We start from the raw sequence: 23448 nt of genomic DNA on the forward strand, positions 1-23448 counted from the left end.
TGCACACTGAAAGAGTATTCCTTCTCTGTCTATCTTCTTTATATATGAAAGAGAGAAAAAATGTAAATGCAGAGATGGTTCAGGAAAATCCGTTCAGATACATATTCACAGATTTGTAATATGCAGTATCCAAAATATAGAAACTGAAAAGAAAGACTACAAATATGGCACAGGAAAGTTCTAGAAATAAGTTAGAAGCTAAATAGAAATCAAACCGACAGTTAAATAGGACTTTTCAATCTGAAATAAAGTCACAATGGACAGGGTTTTTCTGTGCCAGGGCAAGTGGCTGGCTGCTAGTTTGGCTTGTCCACAGGGAATGAAATGGTAGGTTGATGCCTCAAATAAATGACAGGGAAGGACAACTTACAACTCATCCTGGAAGCATCAATCTTATATATACATGTTATTACGCCAAATTATATTCCTAGTAGGATTAGGTTTGGCTGAAGAACAAGTAGTAGTCTCGGAGTTTCCTATAGCAGAAAAATAAGTTGAAGAAATTATTTCTCTCTTAAATGAGGATATAATCTCTGAACTGGGTAGCTTTTATAAGAGTTTGCAAAATCAAAATTAAGATCATTGTTGCATAAAATTAAGCTTTTCTCAGAAGACCTTCATATGGTATTTTGAGAGAGACCAGCACTAACATGTTGCTCATGGGAGAGAGGAGCAGTTCTGGTGCAGGGGTAATTTGCATCCATTTTTCTTTGAGTTCTCACTATAAGATTGTAGCAGTTTTCTGTCAATAAGCCTGGTAGACAAGAATACTGATCATGATGCTTTGGGGTTTATTTTCGAGCACTGTAGATGTGAAAATTTGAGAACCTTTTTTTTGTTTCTTTAATTAAATGGGATCATAAGGAAGCCTGTGGCTTCCTGTTCGTATTTATACCTCTTACCCGTTACCCAGCATACTGAGGGTCTGCTTTGGGAAGTACTCTTTCAGAGGATTATTTTAAGTATTTTGAGAACTTGTCATCTCTCGCTTATAATGCCTCTACAGTTGAGCCTGAGATTATTTCTTTATCATCAAAGATTTTCTCATAGCTAGGATTATTTTTAGGAGTTTTTACCTCTGATCATTTAAAAAAGAGATTTTGGCTCAATTATGTAGAGGAAACGTGTTTGTGAATTTTGTGAAGACAGAATAAATTTGCTTTATTCCTCGTGTGACTGGCTTGTACTTGGTATTTATTCTGTAGTCAGTTTGAACTTAGAATTATTCAAAGAGCTACAACAAATCGGTTATTAAATGTGTAACTGCGAGTGGTGTTGCCTCGTGTAGCCAGGAGCTGCTGTGTTCCTCAGAAGTTCTGGTAATAGCAGCCAGTCTAGAAACACTAAATATTTGGAATAAGGTCTTTAAGTTAGTAATAAGTCTTATTGATATGAATAAATATTATCAAGGATTTATTCCAACTCCCTTTAATTGTTAGTAGTTAGAAATAAAGGTAAATGTACTGGACTTGGCTTCTCCCATCTCTTAATATAGAAATGATAACTTGTGTGTATTATATCTATTAAGAATTAGGTGTCTTCCAGAAAAAGGCACTTTATTCAATTGATAGATGCCTGGATTAATGGCCTGGATAGCCAAGGGAGGCAGTGGAGCACAAGGCCTTGCTGGGATTTCGGACAGCGCCTGGGTCTTTCATGGGCGCTGAACTGCTCACCTCCCTAACGTTGAGGCTGTCATCTCCTGCCACTGCATGTCAAATCCTGAGCTACGTGACTAGTGGGAAAACTTCGTGTTTTGTAATTATTTTCTGAAGCCTCCCTGCTGGTGTGGCCCCAGGGAGGCCTGTGAGCTTTGCTTCCTCAGCTGAAAATCCCCCCTCACCCCCCAAATACAATTTTCCTCCTTTTTTTTTTTCTTCCCTTTATCCACTTCAGTTTTCACACTGTAAGAGAGGAGGAAACCTTTTCCTCAGTTTGAATGAAGATTTTTATCAGGGCCTTTGAGTCATTTCGACTCCTCTCTGAGTTGGGCTCTGCAGTTCAAGGAGAGCCTTGCCAGGCAGCAGGGCGAGGAGGGTGTTGCACACACAGGGAGGGTGATCGGGGTGCCACAAGCAGGTTTCTCTTCATGCTGCTGGCCAGGACGGGGTGGAAAGGCCTCAGATGATCGCTGAACCCTTTAGGGTAACCCGGGTTGTGCAGAAGTACTGTGCTGCTTAGCCTCAGTCAGGGTCTACAGCTGGGAAGGAGGAAAAGGCTGTTTTGAAACCTAAACCGGTATGTTTAACACTGTTATTGAAGACCTGAGTCCATTTTTCTAACTGTTTTTTCTGCTTTCCCCCCAGATACATGGTGAGGGGTAGTTACATTTATGGCTTTTACTGCTTCCAGGTGGTCAAAATTCATCCCCTCTGGATGAGGGGATCGAGTGCACCCTCAGTAAGTTTGCAGACGACACCAAGTTGGGCGGGAGTGTTGATCTGCTCGAGGGTAGGAAGGCTCTGCAGAGGGACCTGGACAGGCTGGATCGATGGGCCAAGGCCAACTGTATGAGGTTCAACAAGGCCAAGTGCCGGGTCCTGCACTTCGGCCACAACAACCCCATGCAGCGCTACAGGCTTGGGGAAGAGTGGCTGGAAAGCTGCCTGTCGGAAAAGGACCTGGGGGTGCTGGTTGACAGCCGGCTGAACATGAGCCGGCAGTGTGCCCAGGCGGCCAAGAAGGCCAATGGCATCCTGGCCTGTATCAGAAATAGTGTGGCCAGCAGGAGTAGGGAAGTGATCGTGCCCCTGTACTCGGCACTGGTGAGGCCGCACCTCAAATACTGTGTTCAGTTTTGGGCCCCTCACTACAAGAAGGACGTCGAGGTGCTGGAGCGTGTCCAGGGAAGGGCAACGAGGCTGGTGAGGGGTCTGGAGAACAAGTCTGATGAGGAGCGGCTGAGGGAACTGGGGTTGTTTAGCCTGGAGAAAAGGAGGCTGAGGGGAGACCTCATCGCTTTCTACAACTACCTGAAGGGAGGTTGTAGCGAGGTGGGGGTCAGTCTCTTCTCCCAAGTAACAAGCGATAGGACGAGAGGAAATGGCCTCAAGTTGTGCCAGGGGAGGTTTAGATTGGACGTGAGGAAAAATTTCTTTACTGAACAAGTGGTTAAACATTGGAACAGGCTGCCCAGGGAAGTGGTGGAGTCCCCATCCCTGGTGGTATTTAAAAGACGTGTAGATGAGGCGCTTAGGGGTATGGTTTAGTGGGCATGGTGGTGTTGGGTTGATGGTTGGACTTGATGATCTTAGAGGTCTTTTCCAGCCTTAATGATTCTACGATTCTATGATTCTAATTCTGTTAATAATGTCTACTATCTGCTTGCCTTTTCTCTCCCTTTCTTCTTCCTCTTATCTTCCTGCCCTTGTCACTATAATCAGAACAAGTATTTTGTTCCTATAAAATCCTTTAATAACTAAATATGAAACAAAATCTGAAGCTGGCTAATTTATGCTTCATATTCTGGGCAGAAATGGGCTTCAGAGAACATACAGATCAGATGAGTTGCTGTTACTTGTCATCTTAGAGGATCCCTGTGTACTCTGTGCAAATCTGAAGGCATTTGCCAGATGCCAACTGCTATGATTTTTTCCCAATTTATAAGCATCTGGGATTTTCCACCAGTATGTTGAAAGAGGGGAGGTTTAAATGCGTGACCTGAAATAGAGTTGGAAATAGTTGTTAATCTCTATTAATATGGTATTCCTATAATCAAACACATGTGGGGTTGGTTTTTCTTTTTTTTATTAAATTGTTAATAATATTAAATTTGCTGTTGGAAACTGAATCATGCTACAGATATTTCCCTTACTGAGGCTGTCTTGTATTACACTGTTTGAAGGAAGAATGTATTTTATCATTAAAGAAAATAATAAAATCATACTGCCTTCTTGCAGATGCCATCCCACCGAGCTATTACAGCCTTTACTTCCGAATCGTCAGATTTGACGTCTCAGCGATGGAGAAGAACGCCTCCAACTTGGTGAAGGCTGAGTTCAGGGTCTTCCGCCTGCAGAACTCGAAGGCACGGGTCTCAGAGCAGCGGATAGAGCTGTACCAGGTACGGTGGCACCTTGCACACGTCAGCTCCCCGTCTTTCTGTAGGAAACCTGCCTTGTACCCATCTAGCAGGTGGAACAAACCATGGGGAGAAGCGGTTGAGTCCTGTCTTTCCAAAGTAGCCTCTTATTTCCTGTGCCTTTCCTAGAAAGGACTTTATTCAAAATCATCTGAAGCTGAAATGTGCAAACTTTTTCTAGCAATTGTGCCTCGGGACTCCAAAGTTTCAGCATATAATGATAAGTGACAGAACAAGACATCAACCGAGTCATCCCCAGATCTCTGTCTCCCAACACCTGGCCTGTACTGTAGTTTACGTAGAAGTCAAATTCCTCTCTCTGGCCTGTGTTCGGGAGAAGCCTGTTAACCGTTCCTCACAGGAATGGCGTTGTTAATAATTGAGTTTCAAAGCTTAGCAGTTTCAGACCTGGCTTCTGTATAGTAGCCCAGGGGTTGAGGCAAGGGAGTGGACAATTCAGGGATTGAGAAGTGAGGAAGAAAATGACCCCATGACTCTCTCACTCCTGAGTGTTGGTAAGATTGATGTAATTTAATCTTTAAAGACTTTAAAACCATTAAAGTCATTTACATAGAGTCTGTGCATTTGTGCAAATATTGTCTAGAGTGTATTTCGTCTAAAGCATAGTTCAGTTTGCTGAGAAACACAGCAACCAGAAGGGGCTCAGCTCCCAGCAGTTTTATACTGAGTTCCAGCAACCCGGGACTTGTTCTGCTGAAAACCCTGCCAGACAGGATACCACATTGTAAAAGTGTATTGAGCCCCTCTTTGGCTCTGTTCTTGCTGCCCTCGTTAGCTATGCCTGAGCACTGCCCTGGGTTTGCAGCCCTGTAGAGTCTGGTTCAGATCCAGTGGGTGCAAATTTGAGTTAGGCTTCTCCCTCACTTTCAACATTCACCTTTTCCTGCCTGGTCTGGTCAAGTGCAAGCCAAACTTGGAGGAGACAGGAGAATTTGGGTTCACATGCTTGCTGAAGTGACAGTATAAGCCAACCTTAGAGGCTGACAGCAGGAACAGGTGCACTGGACTGTTCAGACATTGTTTAAACGTAGGAGAAGCATGATTCCTGGTTGAATGTGGTTCAGGTCCACAGGTGGTCACTGGGCGCTTGGCTTCACAACTGCGATCTGGCTGCCTTCCTTCCCAAGGACAGGCTGGCAGAAAAGTTGAGTAAATAACGTGTCATTTGTTAAGAGAAAGCTAGGACTCTAATGAGAGTCCTCAACTCTAGTGAGAGTTGCTTATATGTAACAGCCGTCACAGAGAATTACGCTACGAGTCCCTGTGATGCTGCCCCACCAGCCTGTTGAAACAATTGTATGTATGTTCTGGCTTGACCTCACTGTTCAGACATCCTAAAAGGAGTTGATGGCATCTCTGGGCTTTCTGTTGTTCTACTTTTGAGAGCTGTTAGTCAGCCACCTGAAAGGAGTACAGCTGCAGTTGCCTGAGCTCGGTTCATTGCCTTTCCATGTTTGAGGAACGTGGGACACAAAGGGTTCGGCAGAGGTAGGGAAGAAAGGGCCTTTGCTTGGCTGGGATTTCGCCTTGTGATGAGAAACAGCTGGAGCTTATTTGAGAGGGCCTGATTCCAGCAAGCCTGTGCCCATGGAAATGACTGACACCTGTATCCAGGGCAGGTACTTGGGTCCTTTAGATAAATATATAGCTGGTGAGTAAAGCAATTTCTTTTTTAGGCTGGGTGGGGCATACTGAGTGAAGTGTTAGGTGAGTAATGAGTGCAGGTTATTGTAGGATTAGGTCTTTTCTCCACCAAGTAACAGGCAAGCCAAAGGCAGCAAGCTCTGAGTGTCTGTTTGTGCCAGGCATATTTTAGGCATGTTACTTTGCTCCTTTGCCTGTAGAGAGGCAAGCTGTCTCGAGAGCATTTCCCTTGCAGAGCACCTATTAAAATGACAAAAGCTGCCTGTTAGTTCCTCTCTCTGCTTTACTTCTTACAAGCTCCTGTAGCCTTCTTCTGCTGGTTGTTTTTTCCCCCCCTTTGGTCATACTTATTTCTTGCAATCTTGTATGCAGCTCTCCCCAAAACCTTGTATGGAGGTGTTATCTTAGCTCTGTGATGGCCAGTCTGAACTGCATGGGTTCCTTGCCAGCAGCTCTACTGCAGGAGCATAAGAGTCCCTAGATAGTGCTGCATCTAATCTCCATCACAACACGTGAGGTTAGCACGCAGTGTTTAACAGGAAAAGCAAAAGCAGGGAGAAATTGGAGAGGAAGGACCCACGATCCTTATGGTCCCTTCCAACTTGAGATACTCTATGATTCTGTGATGTATTGTAGAACAGTGCTACAGAAAGCATCCTAAAACTTAGTATATGAATTTTAGAGATTAAAAAGAAGAAAATCGAAGGAGCTGAAGGTGAGGAAGGATGGGTAGGAGGCATTGGTGCCACAGTGATGCTAGAGGAGGTTTAGGGCTGAATAATGATAGATTGATAGCGCAGATAGGGATGTCTAGCGCTGGAGGAGGGTACAGACGTGAGAGGTAAAAGGGGAGAATGAGGAAGATGCTCATTTCAGTGGAAGTGGGAGAGGCAAATATGTTCTGTAAGGGCTGAAGACTTACTCAGGTATCTTTGCTTCCAGCATGAAAAGCCATGCATGGACAGCGAGCCTCGCAGAGGAGATTGCTGGTGGAGTTGGCATGTGCAGCTGCTGTTCCTCCTCCGTGCATAAGCACTGCTTCCTGTCTTGTGAGATGCGTGCTGGGCTTGCCAGGGCTGTTGTGCCCAGAAGGAATAACGTGGTTTTTCGTCTTGCATGAGCAACATTTAATTATTAGGGTGTTGGTTTTTTCCTCCCACCAAGTTTCGGGTTGCCTAGTGTTTTGCTTTGTTGATGAGATCTTCTTGAGGGGTTTTTAAATTCCTCTCATACCTGCAGTTTTAGGGATGGTTGTTCACATGTCCCCTCATCTTTCTCAGTCAAGCAGGAAGAGAGGGGCAGAAGTCTTCTGGAGAGAGTCAGAGCTCTCTTGTTTTGGTTCACTGGGAAAGTGGCCGTCCCTCAACACATGCAGGTCTCCTAACTGCTCTCCAAGAGCTCTCTGATTTAGTCCAGTGGCAGTTTAGTAGTAGTGTATATACCACTGGTGCAGAAGGGACAATATTACTCTGAAGGACTATTTTAGGAACAGCTAGAGACAGATGTGCAGGGTAAATGGAAAAAATAAGCAAGCAGAATATAAATATTTTGTTTCTCCTCCTGATTCTTTCTTTGTGTGGTCCTCTGATGTTACAGATCTACCCTTAAAATGAAAAAAGAAATGCAAGACTGCACCTTTTCGGCTAAGCTTTCCTCAGGCTATACTTGGCTTCCTTTTCCAAACCACATCAGAAAAGGACTTCATGTTTTCCTGCAGCCCTTGTTTGCACTGACTCCGGGAAGGCAGTCTGGGGCTGCTTGGTGTGGCGAGCCAGGGCCGTGGCCCCTCGCTCCCAGCCCCTGGCGCAGCAGCAGCAGGACCCTGTTCCCACCTCAGAGGCAGGGTTGGAGCAGAGAGCACCCCATCGTATTTATGCTGGGAGTGAGTGGTTGTGGATCCATTTGCCAGGTCTGCTGCTCCCCGGGTTTCTCCGAGCAGTAGGTCCTGGAGATTAATTCTCATGGAGGTGCCCTGGATGTGTCCACGAAGCCAGTGGGCGAGCGGTAATCCCCGAGAAACAGTTTCTTTAATGTCTGTTTTCACCCAGAATACTTCTTTTGGTATTTAAGGATTAGTCAGCCACATCTGTGTGTTCCTGCGCAGATGGGAAGCACAGTGCACATATTAAGTAGTCTTAGGATGGAAAATAATAAAAGTCATAGAAGTAGGAATTAAATTTCTTTTATAAGGCTAGTATAAAAGCTTCTGTCTCTTCTTGGCTCTGGTTAAGTGAAGCCACAGAGAATTAAATTATTTAAAGGCACTATCTTTTCTGTTGTTTCTTCTGCCTGAAAGTAAGGGTTAATCTGCTGGTCGTGCTGCTGATCATCAGCACATTGGAGAGTGGGAAGCCGGAGGGAGGGAAGAAAGGAAGCGGCTCGACCTCAGATGGGGCGAGCGCTCTCCCGTGCTTCTCCTCCCGTCCTTCCACTGCACCACGTTTGCTCAATGCGCTTCTCAACGTGCACCAAGACTTCAGAATAATAAGAGGATAAAGAACTTTTGGGGGAGGGAGGAGGAATAATATTAAATAAACAAGTTTTAGCATCCTCCAGTGGCCCTTGCTATGTTTTTAAAGATTTATGCCAAATGCAGGCTTTATTGGAATTTGATCAGATAAAGCTTAGTTGTTATGGGAATGTCTTTGTTCATCAGTTTTCTTGCCTGCTTTGAAGACTTCATCACATCTTTCTTTTATTAAGGTGCTTCTGTATTTATGAATAAAGTCCCTGCACCCTTCAAAAAAAGCTTGTCTTTTATGAATAAGCATTCCAAAAAATAAATAGGCACCACCACAAAGCTGGACGAGTAGAAACCCTTGCAAGGCGAAAAGCCGTTGTTCAGAGAGTGTTGTGGTATTGTTTTTAAGGTATTTTTTGTTATGTACAGACAGTCAAGTAATAACAAGTAATAATTACTTCCTATTGAAGCAGTGCCATGTTTTGTTAACACATCATGAAACATCATGAAAAATGCAGCAAAAGTGCTGTTTTTTATCATCATCGTTATCCGAGGCTGCTGTGGGTTGAGGGTACCTGAGAGGCTGCGGACTGGGGCGGGACGTACCACGGGATGTATCAGAGCGCAGGGTTGGAGCAAACGGACAGTGCCAGGTTAAAGCTCAGGGGGGACATCAGATTGCGATGAAGAATTTGAAGCAAGCAGGAGCAGACCTTTGGTCTTTCCATGTTGGGAAGGGCGCAGTCCATGCTGAGGGCTCCTGTGGAGCTTGCTCAGGGTCTAGGAAGAACTGTCTGCCCTCCAGACAACAGTGGTAACCCCCGTTTCTTTAAGGGCCTCCCTCCCTGCTTGGAGGTAGGAGAAGGAAGATGCTGTGGAACATATTACCCCCTTATGAGTCAGATTTAAATTTGAACCACAGTCGGTTGTTCAAATACTTTCAATTCAGACAGTGTTTCGTCTTGTTTTTCAGTTAGGGAATATGTTTAGAGCGAGCTACTGTAGATTTGGGTCAAAACTCCGCGGTGCAAATCTGAGGCAATTTACACTGACTGCAGCAGAGCTACTCCAGACTGATCTCCATATAATCAGGAGCAGAGGGGCCTTGCTCTCTTTCCTTGCCAAAAAGTGCCGTCTCTAATGCCATGGAAGAAAATACCAGGAAGCAGGATTTGTGGCTGTGAGCTGGCACAGGATGTCTGTATTACAGATATCACCTGGGGCATTTAATTTTAATTGACTGCCGTTGCTGTGACCCACATCTAAAGTAGAATATTTGGATCACACAATTTATGTATTGCTGTCCTGAAACCAGACTCGTGCGATCTGAAAGGTTACAAGGTTATGTTGAATGGCAAATGTACAGTGCTCTTTGAAGTGCCAAACTCAGTATAAAGTGTGGACCTAATAACTTTCTACTCTACCAATCTCCTCCTCCTTCCCCGGCCCCCTCAGCAACAGCTCAGGCCCAGAGGAAGTTAATTTGCAGTATATTTCAGTTGAATTGCTGCTTTCTCCTTGTTCCAGAATTCTTTTTTTTGGTTCGAAATGCTGTATCCCCTACAAAAAAAAATCAGTACACTGGAGACCATGTATAGAGTACCTTTGGCAAATAATCTGTGAGCGTGGGTGAGGGGAAGTATTTATTGCTGCGTCATATTCACTGTGATTTGAGAGCTTATCTCAGATGCAGCCACCTCTTGCCAGGAACAGAGCAGTTATTGAAGATGACTTGAAGAAGTATATAATATCCCCATTAGCTACTGGCACAAGTCAGTGTGTACTCCCAGCTCGACACTGCTGCGTGTAGAAATGTGGGGCACTGAGCCGATAGATTTATTGCCATTTGCAGGGCGTGTACATTATGGAGAGCATAGGAATGCAGGACATGGGTCAGAAACCAGCCGCTAGGTTTGGGTTCCTGCTCTTTGGGCTGCAGATGGGTGGGGTAGTCAAGACCACGTTACACTGATACAGGAGCAAGTTTTAACCAAGCACCACAGCGTGGTAGTTACTGGGCTGAGGAACATCAGGTTGGCTTGCTGGCCTTGCGCTAGGGAGCCCGTTGGAGGGGGGAAGGTAATATTGCTGTTTTGGGGAGGTGTAGGAAGCAATGTGAAGCTCTGTTGGAGAGAAGCCTATATGAAGAAGAACAGATGACGGAAGAAGATGGAGGAGGACAGGAGTGGTTTGGGTGGAAGCCTGTAGGTGGTGGGAAGAGAAAACCACAAGGAGAATTGTGACTTACGGAGAATGATGCAGGCAAGAGGATGGGAAGAAAGAGGTGTGACTTCCGGAAGAAGACAGCATTTTAGAAGAAGCAGTAAGTCCAAATATTCAGATAGCAAAGAAAGTTGCATTCCAAAACGTTGCAGGAAAATGCATGTGAACATGAGATATGGCTGTCAGGGACAGGACCGAGGAAGAGGAAGGGCTTGGGAGACCTGTGCATAAAGGGGAGATGAACACAGGAGTACCCTGCAGGATCTAGGGGATTTGGCTAGAAGACAGGAGAACCCACTCTGGTTTTGTTGACTTTGGCTCCTCTTTGTTGATATTTTAATAAAACGTAATGTGCCTCTGGCAAGTTAAAGCTAAATGCTAGATAAGTTTGCAGGATTTTTTTGTTTTGCTTCGTTTTATATAAAATCTTTCTTTGGAGCTATCTTAAAATCTCCTAAACGGCAGGAAATTGCACTCAATATTTCAGAATCTTCCAGGAGAAGGACCCCAGACCCCCTGTTCTTGTTTATTCCTTATACAATGCAGAGTCTTCCTGCCCGCTGAAGCATAAATCAGACTGAACGGTATCCCCAACTTACGCTGCACATGTATCTTCAGTGGCAGGAGGAAGGCCCTGCTTGGGGAACAAATGGAGAGGAAATCCCTTCTCAGGATCCATTCTCTGCCCTCACCACAGGGCGATGCAATGAGTCAGTCACAGTGATTCCATGACATACTTGACTTCCCCTTCCTTTTTGACCTGCTTTAGCCGCTCATCTCTTTAGCCCCCTCGCACTTCACCTTCTTTTACCTTTAAGCGAGTAGCAGCCAACACTGTAAGAGAATCCTACTGCAGCTGTAGCCCATCCAGATATAAAAGAGGTTGGGTTATGTGTGCAATATGTTCTTTTTATTTGCAAGTTTGCATGAAGAACGTGTCTGGCAAGTTCTGAGCAGATGGATCAGAGAGCTATGGGGTTTTTTAAAACTTTGGCAAGTACTCCATACCTTTGTATTTTGGCAGGAACTCTGCATCTCATATACTAGTCTCTAAAGATTCTGCCCTTGGTTTGAGCCTGATTCAGAGACCTCTGCAAGTAGTGGAAAGACTTCCATTGATAAGCAGGGGGGCTGTAAAGTCCTTTTAACTCCATAGCACTGAAGGCAGAGTCTGAATTACTCTTTTGCAGAAGTGTTTACATGAAGAGCTTGAAAAATTTGCACTGAGAATTTTTGAAAAAAAAAAACAGTCAGTCTCTTGCACTAGCGGTGATAAGAAGAAGCTAAGATTTTGATAGCCAGTAGATTCCCAATTATCTGGCAAAAGGTACTATAGGAGGCTTTGCATTTACATTTACATGTACATGTTTCCACATATAATGAATAAGAAACTGGAGAGGTTTGCAACAGAATTAAGGGTTTACTTATCCTTGTGTCCAAGATAGGATCAAAGACCTTGAACTCAACCAGGGAGTGAGAAAGGATTGAGAATTAGCATGGTCATTTTTTAACTTCAAGCTTCAGAAAGGGCTGGATGAAGTCCTCGAGAGCTGTCTGAGGAGACCTTTGAAATCTGGAACCAGGCAGTGAATGAATCTTTCAGTAGGGCAAATAGTACATAAGAATTTGGAAACCACAAGTGGCTGCATATGCAGACCTTGGGAATCCGGTTATTCCACTGCAGAGGGTTAGGCTGGAGTCCCCGGCAGATTTCTTCTAGTTCAGAAAAGGTTATCCTAAAGGGCAGTTTTCAGCCATGATGTTGTGCATAGCTGAATTTATCTCTGCTCTGATGTTAACCAGCATTAGCACATCATTTACCACTGGATCTCATTGTTTGGGCTTATTTACTTTGAGTTTACAAGTACATGTCAGGTTATTTCCATTATTTTAAAAGGCCCTTGAAGTTCCAATGGAAACCATGGATAATGACTGATAAGTAAGAAAAGATTAGTGAGCCTGCCAAGATGTTGTAATACACAAGAACATCGCAGGAGTCTGAAATGACAGAGAAGAGAAGGGAAGGAAGTTATCAGGGAGCCAACAGCATCTGGAGGGAGGAGATCAGACAGTCCAGAATGAATGGAGAGGAAAAACAGATTAATAGCAGGTTTTTACAAGATAATGCCATATTTACTGCTATTCAGTGATTGCAGAACCCATGATGGCTGACAGCAATGACCATCCCAAGTTCCAGGGCAATGCAGCAGACAGGATAGATATTTTTAAGTGGCCATATGATCTTATTATTCTGTTTTGAAAGTTCATCAACTTGTTTTAAGTAACTGTAAGTCGCCAAAAATATTTCCTAGCAGTTAGTGACCGTAATGGTCAAACCCAGCTATAAAATGCCCTTGTTGTTGCTAAAGCTTGGCCTTTGATGTGTGCCTAGGGTTTTCTTGGCTGCAGCAGATGTATGGCATTGATGCATCAGCCTGTGTATCATCACTGCTGAACCACACTCAGTTTTTTGTTTGTTTGCTTGCTTGCTGGGGAGGTGATGAATTTATTAGCCAAAACTATTCCACTGTAAGTTATACTTAATTGTAATTTTCCTATTCTTCTGCATCTGATTGTGGTAACTATAGAAGACTAGAAGTAGTTATTGGCCAGACCATTAAGTCTGAAATAAACTAAGCAAGTTGCTGTTCTGGAGCTCTAGTTACTTGAAAGAACCAGTGAGTCTTTCTGTCAAATTTTTTCCTTTTATGTGTGTAATGAGTCATGAAGACAGGCTGTTCAGGCGTCTGCTCTCAGTGGTTATTGTCTAGAATACATAAACTAATGCGTTCATTCAGTTATCCCCTGCTTTAGCTGCCTATATATATGAGAAGGGGAGTAGGCAAAGGAAAATTTGAGCAAAATAATTAAGTTTCTATTAACAGAGTCTTGGGTTTTGGAAGTTTTTTGGTTTTGTTTTTGAACCAGTATAATTATACTGATGCCAAATGCTGCTGCTGCTGCGTTTGTATCAGCCTTTGATATGCCCCATTTTTTAAAGAAGCCATGTTTCTGCTAATTTTGCAAACATTCTGCTTTGTTTGTTATCATGAATTATATAGTGTTTTCAGTGTACTTTATAAAACACAGACTAAGACAATCCTTGTCCTTATTTTTATACTCGGTGTGTGATAGTTACTTGAGAGTATAAACGTGTGCATATAAACAAACAGTTTCATCCTCCAGTATTTTAATGAAGATTTCAGCTACTTGATACTTAAATTTTAAAAAAAAATAATCAGTTAATGCTCTCCAGTTGATCTGAAAAATAAGCATAGCAGGTGGCAGAAGTAATTTAGAGATCAGTATTTTCTGGAAACTTGCTTGTCATTCTTCTGAAACCAGTTTGTGACAAAACTAAAGCTTTTCACCACTGAATGCCCTGGTCATGGTAATTTGGGATATGCTTCCAAGACAGCATCACGGTCCGGCCTCCTCTAACGGACAAGGAGGAGCACAGACAAATCCCTGCCAGCAGAGCAGAGGGTCTCCCCCTGAAGACTGAGCAGAATGCCTTTGCAGAACCAATGAAGGGTAGATTTCAACGGGATTTATAAACCAGAAATCTGGCAGGCCTGATGAAGGTGGCATGTGAGTGCTGTCATCACTGAGATCCCCGACTGGGCTTCCTAAACATGTGTAGCTGTACAAGCAAGAGCAATGCTTTGTTTGCATCTGGCTGCTTCATGAGCCCTTTCCTGCAATTAACTGCATTATTCATATAGTCACATGTTTGTTTTGCCTTGATCTGCTGGCAGTAGCTGCATGTATGTGATATCTAGAGATCCTTCGTGGGTATTTGTAAGATAATTTTTTCCCCAGGTGTTTTTAAGAAGGGTCAGAATAGAAAAAAAAATCATGAGGGGAAGGTTAGCAGTGCTCATAGAAAAAGATAGCTAGAAGGCAGGGCTTAAGTGTACAAGATACTTTGTCAAGAAGAGATTAACAAGTGTTCTGGCTAACTATTTGATTTCCTGTGAAAGGGAGGAATCCCGTACAAAAAGAGGGTAGACAAAACCAAATTGTTCTTAGAATTTAGAGCATTGCTACTGAATGAAAATTACTCTCCATACTGGGCTAGAAGTCTGCTGGATAACCTTTTGGTAACACTTCTACCTATTCAGCTCATCCCCACAAAATCTGATCATGTGCATATGTTCCCTGTGTAATCCTTTATTAGAAAAGGCAGCGTTGCATTATCATTCTGTTGAAAGTGAGACCAAATAAACAGATATACCTGGAAGAACATCCCCATGTTCAGAAGCTACAGAGATTTTGCACAACCTGAATTTTGAGGTTGTTGATTTTGAGCTTTCACTCATGCGTGTGTGAAGGTGTGCATGCTCGCACCTGCATGCATGCAGTTGTGCATCATCAGCTACTTGTGCATGCAGGTGTTTAAATGTGTCACTCGTAAGTGAGGGAGGTGAGGTGGTATGTGTGGAAACTGTGTCTCCTACTAATGCAAGTGATTGAATCTGTCATCTCTACATGCAGGTGGTGATGCACAATACTCCCCCCCCAACCCTGAAAGCCCTAGCCATCCATGTCATGACACATAGACATACCAAACTCTTTCTGCCTCTTCAAGAGGCAGTGTTCAGACAAGTTGCCAGAAGGAAATGAGAAAGGATTAAAGGGGAAGTTTAACTCAGCCTTCTTTCTCTCCTGTGGGGTTTTTTTCCCCCTTGTCTTCTGTTAGTATTTTTAGTGCACTGAAAACTCCTTTGCACAAAGCCTTATTTTTTAGGCCTTCATTTAGCTCCTGCAGATACAAGTTGTGCAGCAACATTTCTGATAACAGCGTTTGATGTGGTTGCGATGGGCTAAGCATAAAGGTAAGGCAGTGTTTATAGGCAAGGCAAGGCAATGTTTATAGGTAAAGGTAATATCTCTTCTAAGACCAATCAGTATAGCTGGAAGAAGTAGACAAGCTTTCAAGCACAAAAGCTGCAAGGCACAGAAAAGGCTTTTCTTCTTTTTTGCAACTAAACTAGTTGATCTAGTAGGAAGAAAGTATTGGAAGTACTGAAAGAGAAGGTTTTCAATGGGAATCTAGGCTTGAGAGTGTATTGGAACAAAAAGGTGTGTTGCTGATGGGGCAGGTAAGACCAGAAATGTAGTGCAAAGTACAAAGAAGCAAACCAAAGGGGGAAAATGGCAGAGAAAACCTAAAATGCTTATCTCATGTAATAATTTCTGGAGGACTCATTTGAAGAATATATTGTAGCTGTAAAAATTTCTGATAGGTTCCTGCAAAGAGGCCACTTTGTTTACCACCATGTAGAGTACAATTGCTTTAGTGTGGATGGAAACATAGAATGCAGTGTAGGAAAATAAGTGAGGAGTCCTTCATCAGGTTATTTTGTGGGAGGAAATAGACTCTGAGGATCCAGCCTAGGATTTTGTCATCCATTAGCTTTCCACACTTGTAACGGTGTAACAGAAAAAGAAAGAAAAAATGGAAATGGTAAGGCTAGAAGATCATTCTTGCTTACAAGCAATCAGGTTGTTAAGATCATATATCACCCTAACAGTATAAAGATACTTAGTCAGCCCAGGAGAAGGAGATTGAAGCAGACATGCTAATTTCATTAAGTATGGCACTCATCACACTTAACAGCCTTTTGCTTAAGAACTGCTAGTGCCTGTTTAACCCATGATGTCAATTGTGGAAATTATGCCATACTTTGTGACTTTTTAGCTCGTTCTTCATAATTTTCTTCCTGAACATGCAGCATAAACAACATGGAGAGAAACCTTACTTTCAGATATCAGAGATGCCATAGTATGGATAATATCTAGCTCTTTTAATCCACAGTGTCCATCCTGTCACACAGTGTCCTACAGTTCTGAAACCTGCCAACACTTTTCTTGTCATTCAGTTCATCGGTGAGGATGGATGTTCTTTGTGCCATTGGATATGTGCAGTGATGATTTCTTGTACTTTTACAAATGCCTTTCATGCCAGGTACACACTGCCAGCCCTCGACTTTGTCTTTTGGTAGCAATGGGATCGGGATAAAGACATTTCATTTTGGATACCAAGGCACAGCTGAGTCTTCAGAACATATCTAAGACCAATTATAGTTAACATCAGGAGATTGCTTTTGGCACATTACTTACTTTTAGATCCTTACATAGCTGCCAAAACTGAGGTATGCAGTTTCTGGAGTCTTTGGAAAGATATGACTGTGCAGAAAGGAAGAGAAATGAGCCAAGTTCTTGTGTCCCATTTGCCTCACACACACCCCCCCGCCCCAACACATCTTTGCAGAATGACAGCTGCATTACATCCTCAGAAACACTTGAGTTGACCTGATAAAGACCAAAGGGAAGGCACAGTTATATTTGTACTTCTCTGGGACTTTCCCAGCATCAGTAATCATTACTGATTCTCTCATCCCTCTGGCACTTCTGAGCAATGGTAGTCCCCTTGCCGCTGCCAAACTCTCTGTAAACAGTTGTTCAGTCACTTTGTTTGAAGGTTGCCTCATAAAAAGGAGTCCCAGTGTTCAATGTTTGAGTGCCCTCAGTTTCTACTGGAGAACTCAGCATCACCTACTAGGGGCACTTAGTAATTTTCTGGACTTGGACCAACGTCTTCTCATCTTTTTGCTAAACGTGTTGATCAGAAAGAAGGCAAAGAGCTTGTCATGCTGCTGTTCTTCTCATAAGACAAATGTTATTGTGGGAGCTGCACTGTTAGCCTTCGAGAGGTCCAGCACTCCCTTGAAGTAAATAGGGTGACTCTACACATTGGACAGAATCTGGCCTTTTCAAGCCTGCTTTTCTGTTTAATTATGAAAAGCCTAATTTTATCATGATGACATAATTTCACACCTCTTTTGAAGTATTTTTCTTTACATGTATTATGCAGTTTCACCATTGTTTTATACCAGCACCGTTTGCTAGATGTCAGGTGGGTCTGGGCTGAGAAAATAGGAGGAAACAATGAGACATTGTCAGTTATTCATTTGGAGATGGACTTGGATGGTTAAAGAGAAGAAGAACCCAAAACAATATATGAAGTCACACAGCTGGCATGCCAGAAGTTACAAAGTGATGTTATCGTGTGGTATCTTGATTGGAGTTGACTTAATGTTGCATGGCATTCCAGCTTCTTGCATCACAAAACTATCAACATGGTGATAACCAGGAAACCAGAAACACGTTAGCAGCCAAAAGTCCGGTTGTTTTCGTCCTAGAGTTAGGGTAAATAATAGCAGGCTATGCTTGTATGTGGGAAGGCACTCGCTGAATTGTTTAGGTAGGAGGAAGACTGTGGGCACTTGAAATTCTAGGCATGCAGTGCTGTGTCTTGAAAGGGAGGGACTGGGTTTCTTTTGTACAGGTAATTTTTTTATTGCATGTTTGGTAGCAAGCTTTGCTGAAACTTTTGACACAAATACAGCTGGCATCAAAGTTTGGATGGAAGCAGCATTGCCTGTTGCACAAATCCATGTGTAGCCACGATTCACACCAGGCTGCCTCTGCGTGCCCCCAGGTTACCTGTATGGACAATAACTTTTTTTCTGTGTAATGTATGGCTAGTACCTGAAGTAAGAAGGAAGGCTGGAAGCATGAATAAGGCAATACCATACAGATTAGTTATGGGTGAACAATATAATATCTTCAGTGTACAGACTACATTGTACAGGCTTTACTTTAGCATCTGATACTATGCTCTAACCAGTGTAAGTATTACTGAAGAAGGTAAAATAGCCTCTTTTGGTGTTCCGGTTACTATGATCTCTTGACCACTTGTGTTGCTGTCGTGGTTTAACCTCAGTGAGCAACCAAGCCCCACACAGCCACTCGTTCACTCCCCCCCTGGTGGGATGGGGGAGAGAATCGGAAGAGGAAAAGTGAGAAAACTCGTGGGTTGAGATAAAGACAGTTTAATAAGTAAAGCAAAAGCCACACGCACAAGCAAAGCAAAACAAGGAATTCATTCCCTACTTCCCATGGGCAGGCAGGTGTTCAGCCATCTCCAGGAAAGCAGGGCTCCATCACGCGTAACGGTTACTTGGGAAGTTGACAAATACCATCACTCCAAACGTCCCCCCCCTTCCTTCTTCTTGCCCCAGCTTTATATGCTGAGCATGACATCATATGGTGTGGGATATCCCTTTGGTCAGTTGGGGTCAGCTGTCCCGGCTGTGTCCCCTCCCAACTTCTTGTGCACCCCCAGCCTGCTCGCTGGTGGGGTGGTGTGAGAAGCAGAAAAGGCCTTGACTCTGTGTAAGCACTGCTCAGCAGTAACTAAAACATCCCTGTGTTACCAACACTGTTTGCAGCACAAATCCAAAACATAGCCCTGTACTAGCTACTACGAAGAAAATTAACTCTACCCCAGCCAAAACCAGCACATTCGCAGGACAAGTTTTCAGGACAGTCTTTCTGTGTGATTTCTCTTAGGAAGGAATATGTGATGGCATGTTTTGCTTGGGAGCATAAGCTGATTTCATTAGGGCGTTTTTATATCACCTTCCTCTCCCCATGCACCCTAAGATAATTCTTTCTGAAAACATGCCTGAATGTACATCTGCTGCATAGAGGTTTGAGCTGTAATAGTTTCTTCTGCTATTTTATAATGTCGGTGGTCCATGTTAATAAAAACCAGGTAAATGTTAACCTGTAGGCAATCATATTTGTTGTTTCTTGCAGGTTCTAAAATCTAAAGAATTATCATCACCAGGACAGCGCTACATCGACAGCAAAGTAGTTAAAACAAGAGCTGAAGGAGAATGGTTGTCTTTTGATGTCACTGAGGCTGTACATGAGTGGCTCCATCACAGAGGTGACAGCACGTGCTCTTTGCCTTCACTCCTGCCCCAGTTGCTCTTCCATTAACTCAGCAGTATTTCAGGGTCATTCCATGTGTAAAAAACAACTCCACTTACTTTTATGTTTTGCAGACAGGAACCTTGGATTTAAGATAAGCTTACATTGTCCGTGCTGCACCTTCGTGCCTTCCAATAATTATATCATCCCAAATAAAAGTGAGGAGCTTGAAGCAAGATTTGCAGGTAACGAAAGAAAAAAAACCTTTTTAAAACGTTGTGGTACTTAGTAATTGAGGAGGGAAACAAAGAGCTGTTACTGCCTCTCTAAATGGCATTCAGCTGACTGAAAACTTGCTCACTTGAGAATCTTGATTCTCAGCTGGTAGGAAATGGTATTGAAGGCAAAAAGGTAAAACTGCGTCAGCTGAACTATCCTAAAACCAGATGGCATGAATAAGCCATCTCGTTCCATGCATGCAGCTCTGATGTCCTGAAGTGTCTGTGTTACAGTTTGCAGCATGCACACCGGATAGACATACAGTTTTGGATGTAGGGAAGACTGTTGCACAGTAGACCATCCACTGTTGGATAGTCATGAGAAAACTTGCTGAATATTTTCAAAACAAATCCTTTGACTGCTGTCCATCCTAGCACTGTAACGGTTCAGGCTTAGTAGAGAAGGCTACTGCTGGAAAGTAGAATTAGGATGGTGTTTGGCACGCATGTAAGCTGCTTGCAGTAGATATGTGTGTGAGTATGATGCATTTTATGAGTGTTAAACAATACTTGTGGCAAATTTCCAAAGTATAGGTAAGGCAACAGTTGGCTGCTTTGCTTATAGAAGCACCTTCCTTTGTCCTCACTGAGTATAGAGGGTCCCAGTCTTTGTAAGTACCTGCACACGTACTTCCAGCACTTCAGGCACACTTAATAACTCCAGCTACTCTTTTTTTTTTCTTTTTTCCTTTCTTTTTTCTGGTCCTATCAGTAATATTGTAAATTACTGTGAGCAATGGCATCAGTCACTTTGGGAAGAGCTGGACAACAGGTGCCAGACTTGTATAAATGTCCTACAGTGTTTTACTGCCAGTGCGTTGTGGGTTGAAGAAACAGCAATGGTGTGCTTGTCTGTGTGCTCCTACTTCCAGCAGTGGAAGTCTGATTCTCAGGTGAAGTCAACAGAACTACATTAGTTAACATTGATTATTTCTATATATCCACATTGGCATGTAGAATTTATTGTAACATGTTTGTATATTAGTTACACAAAGTATTTTTTATGCTGACAGTTAGCTTGGTAAAAACTTAAAGATTGGATTGAGTAGGCATCAAAAAATAAACAACAGTGTGTAGTTAGGGTTATGGATATATGTGCTTCTTATGGACAGCAGACAAGGTGATACAGAGTAAATATATCAAGGTCACATAAGCTCCTTTGTGTTTTTAAGCCACTAAAGTTTCAGTTTCAAAAAGGGAAATGTTATTTAATTGACCGTGCTATAGTTATCATCCACCAGTACATATCAAACTATGGTTATATTAGAACCAACCCAAATTCTGTTTATACAGTTCTCATTTATTAAAGTATATCATGATTTGGTTCATTTGTTTTCCAAGGATTTGGCTATATTCCTTGTCAAGCATTAAGTTTTTCTAACCGTTGTTTCACTGTGTTGAAATGTTTTCTCTAAGTAAATATATGTACTGTCCATATGATTAAAGCCATTGTGTGTATTTAAAAAATTGTTAGTATGATATTTGGTCACTGTAATTGCAGATGTTACGAAAAGAAAAGTGTATCTTTCTCTCTTTAGATAGTATTTTCTGGTTCAGGGGGTTAATTTTCAAAAGGGTCTTAGCAACAGCCATAACATGAGCTGTTTGGACTCCTAGGAAAGGCTCCTTGAGTCTTTTGCCTGTGCTATTGCCATGATAAAAAGCTAGTAAGGCAGTTAGTGTTTCAAGAGAAAATACAAAATGTGGTGTCATTGATTGCCACTTCAAGAAGAAATGTTTTGATTAATGTCCTTGCCATGCCCATACAAAAGAAGGGGCTAGAATAACTTACTTTCTGGGAAAAATCAGCAGATTTAAATAAACTGGCAATGGGAGACAGAGAATTTACAAGCATTAGAAAGAGGTAAATGTGACAGAGAAAACTAATGGGATGGAAGTAAGCAGTGGGAAACGCAGGTGAAGTATTCAGAGCAGCTTTAATGGTGTTACAAGGTTTTAAAAGGTACATAGCTGTTAAAAGATGGGAGTACTGCCCTAAGTGAAGTGACAAAAGCATCACTGCTTGGGGCATTTGAAACTAAGCAATGCAGATGCAGTGGCTGAAGTAGTCTTCTCTGTTACTCATGTCAACAGTTCTGCTAGATGTACTGAAATGCCATTAAATGGCTTTGAATGTGGGAGGGCTGATACAATAGATAACATGAGAACTGTGAATATCTTGGGGATCTTGGGTTGAAATTTGCCCCCACTTCCCCAGTAAACATGCTCAGCTGACACCATCATTGCCCAGTTTCTAAGAGAGAATTTTTTTTAAAGAGATGGTTTGTTTAATTTGTGAAGAAAAAGCAACACAATGTTTATCACCAAAATGTATTTTTTGAAGGTATTGATGACTACACATATTCCAGTGGTGATGTGAAAGCTTTAAAGTCCAATAGGAAAAAATACAGTGGGAAGACCCCACATCTTCTGCTAATGTTATTACCCTCCTACAGACTTGAGTCGCAACAGCCCAGTCGGCGGAAGAAGCGTGCTCTAGATGCTGCCTATTGTTTTAGGTAACTATGCATCTATATTCAGTATACTTACGTAGTAGTACCAGCCTGTGAGGTGTAATGCAGTTGCTTATCATGTTTCTTTACGGTTGGCATTTATACAGAGCGCGGATCCTCATTCACAGACCCACGGGGTCTCTGTGCAGCAGCTGTCTGCCCAGCACTCCAATCCCGCAGACACGGTGGCAGATGAGAAAGGTTGTGGCCTTAGAAAGCAGAAGCTGAGTTCCGTCTGGGATGATTCCCAGACCCATCAGCCCCATAATTACAGCCAAATTTTCACCTCCACTGTGCTCACCTACTCAGAGAGGCCACTCGGTAGGACCTGGAGAAAAATACTTACTATTCCTCCAGGGAAACCATTAGCGTTGTCTGTATAAGCAAGTCCTGCCATGTCTAAGCATCTGATTTCAGTTACAGTATAAGCTACTATTGATGTGATTTGGTTGTGAATTTTTGGTACTCAGACTTGCCTGCCTGTAAAGCATCATTCAGGGAGCAAGCAACTGGATTATTTTTATTCCCTGTGTTGTCTTTGTTATGATCGATGTGTTTGTCTGTATTTTATTTCCCAGGAACGTGCAGGATAATTGCTGTCTGCGTCCACTTTATATTGACTTCAAGAGGGATCTTGGCTGGAAATGGATTCATGAACCTAAAGGGTATCATGCTAATTTCTGTGCAGGAGCCTGCCCATATTTATGGAGCTCAGATACTCAGCACAGCAGAGTAAGTAATGATTTTGCTAATTTTCAGCTTCTATTTTATAACTGCAGGGTGAAATATGTTTCTAGGAGTGACATCAGCACCAATGCCCAAAGCTTGTGTTTATTATCTCAATAACTAAGGATTAAATGTGGCCCTGTAGAGGGACTCACACATGGCCTCAAGCTAGTGTTGAAGTAGTAGGAATGTATTAGCCCAGGGATTATTTTTTTTTAACGTGTTCATCGATATGACATATGGAAGGACTGAATGCTTTTTGTGAGTGTGAGCTTGGTGTAGCTTTGGGAGGCTGCCTGGGAAGGGACCTTTCATTATAGAGTGTGAGCGGAATGAGTGAACAATGAGTTCGGTGCAGTAAAGGCACTGAGGGAGGCACTATCAGAGTAACAAAAGGGCTGAGTCATAACACCTGATGATTATCACCTACTTTTATGACCTGCCATTTTTCATTTTTCATTGTTACTGATTTGCTACCATGCTGAATTTCACGAAAATGAAAGGAAGAGTATTGAGAAGGATTACAGAGCTGTGGGAGCGGCAGTAAGGGACTCTGGAGCACAGATAGTTTTTTCATCAATCCTCCCGGTCAAAGGGAAGGGGTTTGAAAGGGCCAGTCGAATCTGGCGAGTCAGCAAATGGTTACAGGATTGGTGCCACAGCCAGAGGTTCGGCTGCTTAGACCATGGGACTCACTTGGAGAAACGTGGTCTA

The 23448-nt window shown here is 42.8% G+C and overlaps 1 protein-coding gene across 1 annotated transcript in view; it reads left to right on the forward strand.

Annotated features, from left to right (window-relative positions):
• Positions 1-23448, forward strand: part of TGFB2 (transforming growth factor beta 2) — a 69706-nt gene that overhangs the window by 40193 nt on the left and 6065 nt on the right. The window contains exons 2-6 of the mRNA XM_076334590.1: positions 3900-4063; positions 19101-19233; positions 19352-19462; positions 21840-22014; positions 22587-22740. Coding sequence (XP_076190705.1) covers positions 3900-4063; positions 19101-19233; positions 19352-19462; positions 21840-22014; positions 22587-22740 — 737 coding nt within the window. The remainder of the gene's footprint in view (positions 1-3899; positions 4064-19100; positions 19234-19351; positions 19463-21839; positions 22015-22586; positions 22741-23448) is intronic.

The sequence above is a fragment of the Aptenodytes patagonicus genome, chromosome 3 (assembly GCF_965638725.1).
Source record: "Aptenodytes patagonicus chromosome 3, bAptPat1.pri.cur, whole genome shotgun sequence".
Taxonomy (NCBI): domain Eukaryota; kingdom Metazoa; phylum Chordata; class Aves; order Sphenisciformes; family Spheniscidae; genus Aptenodytes; species Aptenodytes patagonicus.